The 14,118-nt window shown below is 38.7% G+C and overlaps 2 protein-coding genes across 2 annotated transcripts in view; one reads left to right on the top strand and one right to left on the bottom strand.

The window, feature by feature from the left end:
* Nucleotides 1-4,254, bottom strand: part of LOC115061586 (protein lifeguard 3-like) — a 5,143-nt gene extending 889 nt beyond the window's left edge. Inside the window, exons 1-12 of the mRNA XM_029529989.1 lie at nucleotides 4,198-4,254; nucleotides 2,998-3,101; nucleotides 2,269-2,559; nucleotides 2,090-2,157; nucleotides 1,905-1,969; nucleotides 1,752-1,805; nucleotides 1,557-1,607; nucleotides 1,394-1,433; nucleotides 1,123-1,160; nucleotides 922-1,009; nucleotides 493-588; nucleotides 305-358 (exon numbers count right to left, since the gene is read on the bottom strand). Coding sequence (XP_029385849.1) covers nucleotides 305-358; nucleotides 493-588; nucleotides 922-1,009; nucleotides 1,123-1,160; nucleotides 1,394-1,433; nucleotides 1,557-1,607; nucleotides 1,752-1,805; nucleotides 1,905-1,969; nucleotides 2,090-2,157; nucleotides 2,269-2,542 — 828 coding nt within the window. The 5' untranslated portion in view covers nucleotides 2,543-2,559; nucleotides 2,998-3,101; nucleotides 4,198-4,254. The remainder of the gene's footprint in view (nucleotides 1-304; nucleotides 359-492; nucleotides 589-921; nucleotides 1,010-1,122; nucleotides 1,161-1,393; nucleotides 1,434-1,556; nucleotides 1,608-1,751; nucleotides 1,806-1,904; nucleotides 1,970-2,089; nucleotides 2,158-2,268; nucleotides 2,560-2,997; nucleotides 3,102-4,197) is intronic.
* Nucleotides 3,791-14,118, top strand: pnkd (PNKD metallo-beta-lactamase domain containing). The gene is made up of 9 exons (XM_029529988.1): nucleotides 3,791-3,964; nucleotides 6,432-6,547; nucleotides 6,818-6,930; nucleotides 7,712-7,770; nucleotides 8,051-8,143; nucleotides 8,718-8,881; nucleotides 9,481-9,567; nucleotides 10,692-10,807; nucleotides 11,575-14,118. The coding sequence occupies exons 1-9, from the start codon at nucleotides 3,807-3,809 to the stop codon at nucleotides 11,746-11,748; spliced, it is 1,080 nt and encodes a 359-aa protein (XP_029385848.1). The 5' UTR covers nucleotides 3,791-3,806; the 3' UTR covers nucleotides 11,749-14,118.

Here is a 14,118-nt window from a genome sequence, read left to right as displayed (position 1 = left end):
GTTCATCCATCAAAAAACAACATTTATTAAGATGTTTTAGTAGAGTTTAGCAGTCTTAATCTAAATTTGCTTTGAAAATCATGGATTATTTTTAATATCCACAGTATGAAGTATGAAGTCTTTCCCTTTGACCCACGCCCCTGTGGCCTTTTTAAAAATAATTCCCTCTTTAGCATCTCTTATAGGCCAGCAAGACAAACACAGTGCTGAGTAGTCTCAGGAGTAGTATGCACTGTTATTCAGCAATAACTGTACATTTCCAGGCTCACAGCTTGTCTTTAAATTCATGTGAGTGCAGACTCACCAGTGTGTACACAATGGCTCCAATCGCAGCATAGAGCATATGCAGCCAAGGGACCTGTTGAGTGACATAAGAAAGGCATTTGAATGTAAAATCGGTCTGACAGATGCACCCCACAGAGCTGATACTCTTCACGCTGAGAAACATGAGAAGATAGAATAAATTGGCAGAATTGACCAAAGACTCCTCACATATTGGAAGGAAAGTACGATGGCTGTAATGATCCCAATGATCATGAGCAAAACAGCAGCAATGCAGAGAAATCCCCCACAGGAGGTGAAGTCCACCTGTGTTGAGAAAGAAGTCACTATTAGGATGAAAGTGAATTTAATGACGAGTGCAGGCAAAGATAATTTCAAAGAGGACCAGAATAAAGAAATACTAAACAGGGGTGGATGCTGTCATGTGCCAGCCAAAAATGTAACCTATTCATCTTGAGTTGCATCAGATGGAGAAGTTGGATTCACATCTCATCCCAAAATGTTATAAATATTTAAAGGAACTCAGTGCCCCATTGTAATGCGAGACAAAGGCGTTCTTTTACATTGACAACAAAGACATTCTCTGACAAGCCACGGGCTACTGAGCTACAGAGTGACACAGTTTACATCTCCGTCTACCTTCGTTTGGAAGCAGAAGATTGTGACAGCTATACAAACTACTGCTGTTATTCCCATGGCGAGAAACACTGCTTTTGTTTCATAATAGCTGTAAAAGACAGACATGATTAAAACAAAACCAATAAACATATAATAATAAAACTTTTGTGTGTATTCTATCAGTGTATTGCGCACAGCTTGAGTGGATGCCAAAAAACCTACCTTGAAATTGTGCCAGACATGTAAGACAAGGCGAGAGTCTGCAAGACACAACATGAAAACAATGTGACATGGAGGAAAGATCGTGTTCTAGCCTTTTTCAGCTTTTTCTACTGCTCTCCTTTGTTTTGTTTCATTTCATTATTCCAGCCTTCAACTCAAACACTATCAAAGCTCTTACATCACCTGCTCACTATTGCCATATTATATGTTATATGTGCTAAATAACAACCATTATTTTATCTTGACTCATAATCTAGCAGATAATACTTACAAATATTCCCAGCAGCACAAGATTCCATGGGAAACGTCTCCTAAACAAAACATATTTTGGATATTTTTTTTAAATCCACACATACAGAATTGTTGCTGGCAAAGAATCATTGAATAAGATGTAACAATATAATTGTATAACTATTGTCTACATACAGCCATACCTCGGCTCTTTGCAGCAGATGAGAATGCAGTAAACCAAAAAATAAACCACACTATGGAGAGATAAAACATAGGATTGTTGCAGTGTGTAGCATCGTGTCACGAGAATAACAGTACAGAAAATATTCTCAATTCTGAGGAAATGTTTTAGTTGCATTTTAAGTACTTATTTGTTTACTTCCTTGAGTGTAACTCACAAAGATGCCCAGTAGATGCCAGGGTATCTGATGACAAACAGCCTCACTGAGTCACTGTGAAAACATAGATATGAAGGATCACTCAGCCACAGACTGTTTCTATTTCTCCAATAGATACATTAAGCAGTGAGAATAGGGTGAATAGGCACTTACACAAATGTAAAGACAGCAACAACTGAAAAGGTGACGGCAAGCTGTGCTGACAAAATTAAATAAACCTGCCCATAAACACAAAACCAAGACGTTCTGTTGAGCACACAAGAAAACATATCAGTGGATGTCTTCAAGAAGACAGCATGGTCTGCGTTTGGAGCGTGGGGAGTGATGGAAATCCTTACCTTTCTAATGAAGGCATGCCGAATAGATGTACTTTCCCACTGGGAGCTCAGAAGATCCTCCATATCGCCTGCAGAATGGGGAATAGCAAAGTTGTAATTTGTATTTATTTGCTTTTGGAGGTAATGCTAATGTTCAACACGACGTGATGAAGTAAAATCCTGTGTCATTTCCCCAGAACCTGAGTTGGATGGAGGCACTCCGGCCGACAGAGTGGGTATTGTGATGGGCATCGCAGATGGAGAGAAGCCAGGGGCTGACCACATGCCAGTCTGCGGATAGACGCCTTCATGGCCCCAGTAGCCAGGTGGGCCGGGGCACATGCCTGGACTGGGACTGTAAGATGGAGGCGGTGGAAGAGAGGATCCATGTTGTGGTTGGTAGGGGTAATTTCCATTCTTTGGATGGTGGACTGCATCCTCATAAGGTGGAGGACTATCCATTTTAGATGTCATTATTTTTGCCAGATCACCTAGAGGACAGAATAAGGCGAGATCAGCTACATTAGACACATACTGTACGCTGTATTGGTGACAAGACACATTCACAAAGTGAATACATGACATAAAAAAGGTAAAGATAACCCATAACTTACCAAACTAGTCATGTCTGGGCAGTAAGTCATAAACGTGAATCACTTTTCATCGGCATAATGTTAAAGCAAAGTGTGGTTATTTTATTATTGAGAATAACTGTTGCAGACTTGAAACCATTTTGTACCATCCCAGGATTTTATTATCTGCTGGGAAGAAGCTGTGTCTGTGGAACCGTATCAAATATATACACCACAGAAAGCAACCCTGTAATGCTAGAAAGTTCAAGGAAAACAAAAAGAGATTAAATGCTCATTGTGGTCTAATATGTAAGGTGTTCAAGAGAAAGAAAAAGACAGAAAGGTTAATTTATTTACCTGATGTTTTGTTTTGGTTTTTTTTGCGAAGATGTGATCACTGTGCCTTTCAGTCCTTTCTCTCCTAAGAGGCTTGCAGACATGCACCACGGGGAGTTGTCATCCTAGTAATAGGATATGCTCACTGAAACTCACACTGTTACTGCTGTGTCTCTGAAAGTGGAGACTGGCTGCTCAGCCTCGTGTTCAGAATGATAACAACACTATATCAGAAACTTAGACCTTTGTAGGCATCCCAGTCCACTGACTGTCTACCATCTTAAAGATGCTGCCACTTAAATGTATTGCCTTTTAGTCTACCGCGTTGTCTCATTTGGAGTTATAGCCTTATCAGCTGTACATAGTTCAATCACTTAGAAGTTGATCAGTAGCTGAGTCGGTTTCATATTGACACTGCTTACAATAAATGAATGAATGTGGAATCTCTACTTGTCTCAAAGGTGAAATAGTAAATGCTGAGCTAACTATTTAAATGTGTATTGCCTTGTCCCTTTACCTTGTTATTTTTAATGGAGATAATACATTATTCTGGGCTAATATAAAATTATTGAGTGATTAATGTGGGCATGGATGCATTTATAGAGAAGGCCTCACAGGATTTCTCTCTCTGTCTCTCTCTGGAAGAGATGCAACATGATTTTGATTCTTTTTTTTCTCGACGGACGATTATTGATCAATTGTTGAACAGGATGTCACGCAGATACGAATAATAATAATATTTTTTACAAATTAAAAAACAAGACTTTTTAAGAAGTGTTTCTAGCTTCCGGGGTGGTGTCTGTTGACGTCATGACGCTCCGCCGAGCAGCATGGCGCCTCCAGGCTGGATGGTAACGCTAACTGTCGCCGCATCCCTCTTCTGTTTCTTGTGTTTATGTGTCCGCTACAGACGCTCGGGACAAGTGTTCGGGAGGAAATTGTTGAGCAAAATAATGGCCCGGACGGAGAAGCCGTTGTTCCGAATAGCGTGAGTACAACACGACCTTCAAAATAGCAAAATTGCATCGAAGTGTCGTCGAAGTGACTTCTGCTAGCGTAGCTTAGCGACAAATAGCCGTTCTGGTCCAAGCTGGACCCTGATGTGTCCCGGTTTAAGGTCGGTCGTCCTACTTATGAGTCACAAACTGCGGTCTCTGATATGAGACGTTCACTATTGGTCACAGCTTGTTTTCGCATGCTGTCCAGCCTGGTGGAGTTTACCTTTTCTTTTTCTAATTGAGTCTTCTAACTAATGCCTGGAGTGCAGTGGAGTGGGTGTGACTCTTCCATTTTCAGCCGCCGCTGTGTCAACCAATTTGGTTCCCCCCAAGTTCCTGTTCCCCTTTACGCTGATTTACTGCTGAGTCGGGCGTAGTTGCTAAGTTACCGTGCGTACTTAAAGAAGAAACACAGCTGGGTGTACGGAAAGCGAAATGGAACAAGCCAATGTGTAGGTTACTGGTATGTTATTTATTATATAAAGAAATAAATTGAGAATGCATTTGTTCGGCCATTCTTTGTCAATCTTTGTGTAAATGGATGCCAGCTAGCATAGCTGTGCGAGAGTAGCCTACGTTAAGTAAACCTCACTGCCGGATCACTTACACTAGTTAGTCGCTTCGATATGGACTGCTAGCTAACTGGTTAGCTAACTGGTTAGCTAACTGGTTAGCATGCTCGCCTGACGAACTGATGACATTATTTTTGACGTATAACGTTACTATTGCTTCCCGTTCATTTGAAAACGGGCAGAGCGCCTGCGAATGACACATTTCTGCTCCTCGGAAACACCCACCGGATAGTGTCCGTATGTTTCATAATTCACGAACTCGTTGAACACAAGTTTACCATTTTAAGAACATACACTCACATGACAAACGCTCATCTTGGCCTCCCGAATGTATCAAATTTGCGCCCTTTGGGAAATTGGGTTGGGAATTAGTTTATGTCCTGGGTTAGTTCCAAGTAAGGGCAAGATTTATATGGAAGCCAATGATCCATTCACTGAACACTTAAAATATTTTTTCCCTGAAAGCCTACACATTATCTGTTATCTCTTGCACGACATGCCCATAAAATAGGCTATAGGTCTAACGTCCATTAGCCTAGCTTGTATTAAAGCCCGACACAAACGTTAAAACGTTAGCATTAGAACTGGCCAGTTAGCTTACGTTACTGTATAGAAAATTTCTCAACCCTTTATTTTCTTATTCTTCTTTCTTTTCCTTTCTGATCACTGGACTGATGCTGACTGGACATTTTCCTACCGAACTTCAGACAACAGGCTAGCATAGCAACAGTAACCAAGGGGGCGGGGCTTAGCGAAGGATCGGTGGCCAAACTATTTGTTGTGGGGGGGTTACAATTAGGAAGAAAACAAGTTAATATACTATATTACATGATCTTTCACTAAAATAGTTAATATAGTATAGATTTGTTCGCTTTACTGGTCTAGTCTGTGGATGTCCTGTCTCCGGTCCGGTCTCGGTCCGTTCCTGGAGGGGTGCCGTCACCCGTCTGGTCTGGTTCGGCCTAGGTCCTGGGGGGGGCGCCGTATCTGCATTAGCCCAGTCCATTACTCGCAACCAACTAACTCGTAGACACGTTCAGGTGCCCACACCGGGAATGGACCTGTACATACATACATACATACATACATACACATTACATACATTAATATTCAGCATTACATACATACACATTAATATTCAGCATTACATACATTACATACATGTCACATGTTACATCATGTATATATATTAACATTGTCATCACTAACCCCGGGGTTACATTACACATTACATTTACATCTACATCACCATCCCTAGCCGGGAATCGAACCCCTCCCACCTAGGTGCGGGGCGGCAGCGTTACCGCTGCGCCACAGCGCTGCTCGAGTTGCAGCAAACATTTGCGCTACTTCTCCATTTCACATTTACGTCACCTGACCTAACCTTGATGACGTGTCAACCAGAGTGGGCTGCGATTGGCTCCAGCATCCCACGTGACCTCTTCTTCCAAACTCCGAGTCCACGCCTGTTGACTTGTTTTTAATTTTTATGAGTAAATAAATACCATGCCTTGTTGCTGAATTTTTCTTGTGTATATGCTACAGTGTAACTGGTAACTGTGAGTGTATGTTCTAAGCAATAGTAACGTTATACGTCAAAAATAAATCAGTTCGTCAGCCGAGCTTGCTAACCAGTTAGCTAGCAGTCCATATCAAAGCGACTAACTAGTGTAAGTGATCCGGCAGTGAGGTTTACTTAAGGTAGGCTACTCTCGCACAGCTATGCTAGCTGGCATCCATTTACATAAAGATTGACAAAGAATGGCCGAACAAATGCATTCTCAATTTATTTCTTTATATAATAAATAACATACCAGTAACCTACACATTGGCTTGGTGGGTTTAGCGTTCAGATAGTTGACCGACCTCTTGATCTGCTCCCCAGGTACACACTGTACACCAGGACCAGACTCGGCTACATGTACTACAAGAGGCAAATGAGGAAGGCCAGGGAGCATTACCCTGCTGGACACTCCACAGTCCACCCAGTGGAGTTTAATGGCACGTGAAACAGATTTCACTATTGAGTCGCTCAGCAAAACAGGACAAGTCCTGTTGTCTGTGTAAAATATACCTTTACATACTATCATATAATATACAAACTTGAGACCTTCCATTACAATCAATGCTCTACTATAGGATCTGTGATAAACAGCACATCTTGACACTTGTATCCATTATACATGAATTATTTTTAATACCACACATTTACTTGTGCCACTTATGTACTCCATATATTATTTGTGATTTATTCTTTTTGTCTGCCCACAGATATAAAGATAATTCCCATCTCGGTGCTGTCTGATAACTACAGCTATCTCATAATTGACACTGCTTCCAGCATTGCAGTTGTTGTAGATCCTGCTGACCCTCAGACTGTTCAGGTGAATGACATTGTTGTCAGTTGCATGCAAAGTCTGTTATTTTGAGCCCTTTCTTGGTTGCAATCAGTAGGATTGGCTCTAATATGCAGAAACATTGGCATGTGCAATCATCCCTTATGTTAAAAAAGAAAATTAATTCTGATACGTTAAATATTTTCCACAGCTTACTGAAAAACCATTCAGCTTTAAAATAGCGGCTTTGCGTCTGTTAATGCGAGTTTACAACACCCCTGAAATACTGACAAGGTCTCAGTTAATGTTATCTAAAGGTGACTAAGTAAAAACAGAAATCATTATCAGGATAATATGGAGCAATATAGGATGATCCCAGCGACGCTGGTAAGATTACTGTTGACTTGTTGAAAATTACTTATTTATTGTTATTATTATTATAAATATTTATACTTACTTATTACTGATTTTGGTATCAAAGAACATAACTGTGCGCATGCTTGTTATAGAGCCTTTACTCTTGAACACAAACCACTGAAAGTAAGGCCTGTAAACTGGCTCAGGAATTATAGTGCCTTTTTTTTTTTTCTTCTTTTCCTTTGTTATTGTCAGTTCACTCCTGATTTTCCAGCATCACTTTCAGGGAATGCACATTTTGTTGCCTGACAACCATTTGTCTTTTAATGCAGCTACAGCTATTGATTGTCAAAAGTCAATGTTATTTTTTGAAAGTGCATGGCATAGTGTATCAGCAAGCTGTTTTGTAGCACGCTTAATGTACATTTGAATAAAAGTGTTGAAAGCATTAAACACAAAAAAACATTTTCAGGCTGTCCTTGAGGAAGAGGGAGTGATATTAGAAGCCATACTCTGTACACACAAGCATTGGTGAGTTTTAAAGGTTTTTAAGAGAGTATTATTTTAATGCATGGTTTGGTTTATTTATAAAAACATTACAGAGTGGGGCTCGATATACCAAGTGTTACACATTGCTGAAACTGTAGTGTGTGTGAATATGGGTAAATTTTTTAATACAGCAATGTTCAAATTTCTAACTATATAAAGCCTCTTCAAAAAGAAAAACGGGACTTTTTTGAAAAAAATTTAAAATAAAATCTGTCGGACTGTGTCTTATGTTTCAAAAGTCCTGCTTTTTGTGCTATAACAGGGATCACAGTGGGGGAAATAAATGGCTGAAAAGGCTCCACAGTTCGTGCCGTGTGTATGGAAATGCAGCCGATAACATTCCTGGCCTCACTCAGTAAGTTATGGTCTGCAAAATGTAGCTCAGTGCTTCTTAAAGAATAAGCCTTATTGTACTGCTGTCTCCTCACTGTCAGAGCTTGTAGCAGCTGACTTCACAGTCAATTATCATGGTATGATAAATTGCTCTGATATGCCTATGCCGTTATGGTCTAAGAATTGGGTCATCTGAACAAGATGGTATTTTAAAAAACTATTGTTTAAAATGTTCTTTTTTTTAAATATTTTGAAATTACATTTTAATTACTTGATATTTTTGGTTCAGAATAAATCAATTAGCTGTAAATTTTGCAGTTTATTCCCCACTAACAAAATCATTGCTTTCCCTTAAGTAACAGATGAAATCAAAACCCTTCGTAGAGACTCTTAGAGAATATGCCTAGTTTTGATATTATCCCCTGATGTGACCCACATTCTACAGAGACAAAGAAACCATCGTATTAACCTGAATAACTTGTTTAAGGGGGTGTTGTTTTCAGTGTTACTGTAAAATCAGCCAGAAGAAGTACACAGAAATTAAGTTGGTGGCATTCTGCTGACATCAGTGCTGTGTATTTTTTCTCTGTTCCCAGTCCTCTCTCGCACAAGGACTGGGTAAAAGTTGGCCGTATGCACTTTAAGGCCCTTTTTACTCCTGGACACACAGTGGGCCACATGATTTACCTCCTGGATGGCCAAGTGGTAGATGCACCCTCCAGCCTTTTCTCTGGTGACCTGGTTTTCCTTTCAGGATGTGGTGAGTTACACATTGTAGAAACGATCATATGAAGCGGTTTTACTGTGTCTACAGCAGCATGCATCATCAGGTCAAAAGGAAAACTGGTTGGCTGACAGCAGAAAGATTTATCTGTGTTATTCGGTTTGTTGATGAGCATTCTATCTGTGCTTTTATCTGGTTGTTAAGTTTATGCTGTCTCGATTTTCCAGGCAATGAATTTTAAATTTGTCTCTGGCTCATTTGCCTACTGTTTATGTTGTAGTGTTATGTCACCCATGCACACTAGCCATCTTGCCGTGGCACACATACTCAAGTTCTTGATGTAAATAGCAAATGCAAAGTCTTGATCTTTTATCCACGGAAAAATGTAATTAGTTTTAACAGTAGTAATCATATCTTAAAAGGGGGTTACAATTTGATCTCTTTTGTGGTCCTTTTCACACAAATAGCCATATGTTAGACAAGTCTGTCGTTTGTTTTATGATAATTCATTGTAATTTCTTAGAAGAAGAGTTAATTTCATGGTTAAGTCTACTTCTGTTTGTTGATATGTCCTGCCATATTTGTTGTGTTGCTTGTGGAGTATGCTACATGCACAAACCTCTTCTTGTTTTTAGGGAGGATGTTTGAAGGCAGTGCAACAACAATGCTGTCATCTCTGGACACAGTCAGCTCCTTAAGTGATAATACACTGTTGTGGCCAGGTAGGAAATTTTTTCCTCCTTTTCAGGGGTGTTTTGGATGTGCAGTGGTTTGATCTCTGCTCATATATATAATTTTGCTTTATAGAGAGTTGTGAGGTGGTCACCTACTAAAAATTGTGTGCCAACTCCAGCTATTTACAAACTCTAGACATTTCTCTGAAGCTGGCATTTCACTCTTACATAATCAGCAATTTGCAGCAAAACGTATGCTACCAAAACCACTGATGAAGAACAAAGTCACAACTTTCCTCAAGGATTTCCCCAAACGAGCATCTGTTGTTGTTCCCTACAGCTGGATGACAGTTAGCACGATCCAGATGCTTTGCCCTATTGTTTCTTCTCTGCCCAAGGACAATTTCTTAGAGTTTTGTGAATTGACATTAGATTTTAAACAATAATTCATATTACTGACAAGATGGAGCAAGTTTGTTGGGTCTGAGTGGAAAGTCAGCGGGTCAGTGTCCAAGACAGGATGGGGAGTTAATTTGAGGTCTATTCAGGTGCCAAGTTATGACCATTCTTAATTCCAATCTGTTTGTGTATTTACTGCTAAAACATTTAAAATTGCCTCATTTTACACAGCTTCCTAAGACCTGTAATAATGATCATATTTGTTTTATTATAAATGACTTTCAGGTATCAGAAAATAAACCGAACAACATGAAAATACATGTCTAAATTTGTCAGAGACATAAGGAACATTTTTCTCATTCAACTAAAATATGCACATGGGATAGAAAGGCAACTTATTCTTTTGTTTTTAATCAAAAATGATATTACTGTGAATGTAAGGAATCTAAAATATGCAGCTTCAAATTTATTAGTTAAGAATTTTATTTTTGCAATGTCCGCAGGATTCTCTAATTTATAGAAAATGTTGACTGCGAAAATGGTTATGTACCAGTTGATGGCGCAGTTCGCGTGTACCTCACATATGTGCATATGATCAGAATCAACGGTCTACATTTAATTCTGGTATTAAAGTAGTAATACACTAATTTACACAAAAGGATTACATGGGGACTTCTATTGAGTGTAAGCTTTTAAGTTTGGAAATGTGCATGTTTTTTTTTTTTGTTTTTTTTTTTTTTGTTTTTTTTTTTTTTTTGGTGGATGTCCCCTAGGTCATGAGTATGCTGAAGACAACCTGCTGTTTGCTGCTGAGGTTGAACCACGCAATGCTGCCAGAGAAAACAAATATCAATGGGTGCTGCAGCAGCGAGGCCAGAAGCTCTGCACGGTGAGAATGATATATTGCCATTGTTATGCCTCTCAAGCACACAGTCCAGGAAAAGGATTCATGTTGTCTAGCACCTGGGAAGAAGGGCTTATCTGTGTACAGTCTTCAGTGCCTGAAAGGGTGCTCACTCTTTTTCTCACTTCCTCCTCTTACAGACTCATACTGGAGTCACATCTACAATAGCTCAGCAGCAGAGCAAAGTTTCACTTTTGAGTAAAGTAAAGAATTAGATTTTTTTCATTATTATTATTATTATTATTATTATTATTATTATTAATATTCAACTACCATCAATACAGAATGTTTGCACCTCACAAAATTTCACCAACTCCCTAATCCAGCACATATCTTTCATTGTTTCTGCTGCATCATGTGCATGATTAGAACATGAATTATGTTTAGTGTTATTCCTTAGAAATAGTTTCTGAAGAATTTTGATTGTTTCTTTTTTTTTTGTTTCTTTGTTTCTTTTTTTTTTTCACGATAATTACGATTGATTTGTAATTCATAAATTTAGTTGATCCATGTCCAGATTAGCAAGCACTGTATACTGTAACAGAATATACTCTGTTAATTGCCTGAAAGGTAACCGTTGATTAAATGTGTTGCAGCAGCTGAATTGGCAGCAAAGCTGTGGTGGGTTAACTTGGCAGAAATCGTTTGGTGCCCATAATGATGCTTTGCAAGTGAATGAATGGCATTTGAATCATTCGGGCCACTAGAGGGATTGTGAAAGAGCTGCATTTTGACATGCACTTCATTTTCAGAGTCCCTCCAGTATTGGAGAAGAGAAGCAGTACAATCCTTTTCTGCGCAGCCACTCTGCTGAGCTCCATCTGGCCCTCGGTCTCCAGCAGTTCCAGGATGAAGACTGGACCCAGTTCAGGGCTCGGGTGCTTGAGGAACTGCGAAAACGCAAAGACCTCTACAACAGGAGATAGTACTGGTGAGAAGTTTGCTTTAAAAAAAAAATAAATAAAAAAAATGGGAACAAAGAATTGAACCCACATATACTGGACAGTGGTACAAAAATGAATTTGCTGCTGAGCTCTGAGCTGAGGCTAATGCCATAGTTTTTTATGTTTAAAGGGGCATTAAGTAATTTTTGGCCGTTAACAACCTGTTCCAGTGACCACGAGGAGCAATTTCATAATCCTAGTTCCCCCTTTATATGATCCTCATTATCGTACTGTTTTGATTAACAGCGTTGTAGATTTAGCAGATTTATCGATTCTTTTAGATCAGGCTACTGAAGATTTCTTCACATCTCCATGGAATATGTGACTTGGACTTGACTATTTTGATTGTGACTGTTGATTGACTGTTCTTGAGTTGAGATACTAACAGTTTTAACAATAATTGTACCTTTTTTATTTGAATTAATTGCACAAATACCCTATGCTGTCGGTACCGAATATACACTTGCCTTTTATGTTAAGTTATGTTATGTTTTTGATGTATCCAAACGTTAATTGCGTTTTGAGTTTAAAATGTGATTGTAGCATTAGTTCTTACTTGTGCATGTTTTTACCCAGATGCTTTATTTAATAATTCAGTCATGAAGCTATTGGATTTTTTCTGCTAGTGGTCCAAAGGGGGAAACACTGGTTTTCTCATAAAAACATATGTCCCTCTCAGAAAATCGTTTTTTGAGAGGTTAATCTTTTGCATTTAAAACTGTATTTTTAAATTGCATTGGTGGCACTACATGAACAGGAATATAACTGAAAGTAAACAGATACTGTACCCATACTGTACCCGTACCGCAAAGTGCGGGCGCCAACCTGTGGTGTCCCCCATTGGTTTGTAGACTGCTGTTTCAAAGCCCCAAGTTTTACATTGAGCATCTTGGATTTTTGAAACCAGAAAAAAACATATCTGGAGGAGCAGTAAGCGTTCAATCTGAATTCCTCTTTAATCCTTTCATCTTGATGGTTGAAGTGTTGGGGTTTGTCAATCTCACGATATGTACTCCTTAATGCTTACCCTTATTTATGGTCTATTTCCCTCTCAAATGGACCATAATCTCAAAAATGAACATTACATAGTGTTGAATACTTGAGTATATATACTTATTTACTGTTTGATTTAGACTTCAACACAATCTTAACTTCTTTTGGCTGAAAGTGAAGTCAGCTCCTGGTAGTCATTAGGCACAATGTGGGCTGAAGGCAGTTCAGCATTTCTTTTATTTTGTTAATAAATAATAATAAATGAAACATGACTAAATTGCAGTTGAGAAGATTTTATATGAAGTTAAATTATTTCCAAAAGCTAACCAAATCAAGCAATCTGTAAACATTTTATTATGCTGTGCCATAAATTTAAAATGTATAATATTTGGATTGTCTTGGATTTTTTACTTTCTTTTTAATATGAGAGTACAATTTGAAATTTACTGACAGTAAAATGAAGGCTTTTTTTGTTTTTTAATCAATCCCTGTGAAAGATAATCCATATTTTTAAAAACCGGAAGGGGTTTGTTACACTGTAAGAATACAGAAGAGGAAAATATTTTTATTTAAAAATAATGATCTGATTTTTTTTGTTTGTTTGTTTTGTTTTTGTTTTCTGTATGGCTTTTTATGAAGGAAATACAATGCTGCCTCTGTTATGGTACAGATGTGTCGGAATCTAAAGGAATAAACCTTGAAACTTTTGAGTAGATATGAAAGCGGAACAGATTCCTTTGCTGCTCCTGAAAAAGAGCATGTACCAAAGCACCTTGTCCCCTGGTGATTGTTTACTAAAATGCTATGCTGTTTGTTTGATGCAGATTTGCACCATATTTGCATATGTTTGAGTTATGAACACCACAACACTGTTTTTCTTGAGGTTATGTTTTAATGAGTAAATATGAAAGTAAACTTCTCTATTAAAGCTGTGTATGTTATTCGTCTTCCTTATGAATGTTAAAGACTGACAGCTGAGTTATTTTTTGCACTGCTATAACTTACATCAGCTCAAATAGGATAACCTACTTAAACATGTTTAAAAGATCCTTTATGTCAGAAAAAGTGAGCTGCATTTGCTGCTGATCTAACAGGCTAGTACAACAGAGCAACAAACTAGGATTTCAAGGTGGTCCACAGTCCACCTCAGGTTCAAGATGTAGTATTTTGTCAAAAGCAGGGAGCACTGCGAGAGTAGAATCAGTGGTTTAGTAAGCCTCCTGTGAGAATAAGGATAAAGAAAGTACCATTTCATGGTAACTACCAGTCAGGAGCAGCCTTTCTCCTCCAAGTCCCGACCCAAACAATCCATTCTAAAGCCCAAACCACAGCCAGAAGCCGCTGTATGTGACCAAAGTT

The sequence above is a fragment of the Echeneis naucrates genome, chromosome 21 (assembly GCF_900963305.1).
Source record: "Echeneis naucrates chromosome 21, fEcheNa1.1, whole genome shotgun sequence".
NCBI classification, from domain to species: domain Eukaryota; kingdom Metazoa; phylum Chordata; class Actinopteri; order Carangiformes; family Echeneidae; genus Echeneis; species Echeneis naucrates.
This window is presented reverse-complemented; position numbering and strand designations above follow the sequence as displayed.

Coding starts and splice junctions, on each gene's coding strand:
- pnkd (XM_029529988.1), top strand. CDS start 3,807: ATGGCGCCTCCAGGCTGGATGGTAACGCTAACTGTCGCCGCATCCCTC. Junction 8,882..9,480: donor GGTTTTCCTTTCAGGATGTG/GTGAGTTACACA, acceptor TCTTGTTTTTAG/GGAGGATGTTTGAAGGCAGT. Junction 10,808..11,574: donor GAGGCCAGAAGCTCTGCACG/GTGAGAATGATA, acceptor CTTCATTTTCAG/AGTCCCTCCAGTATTGGAGA.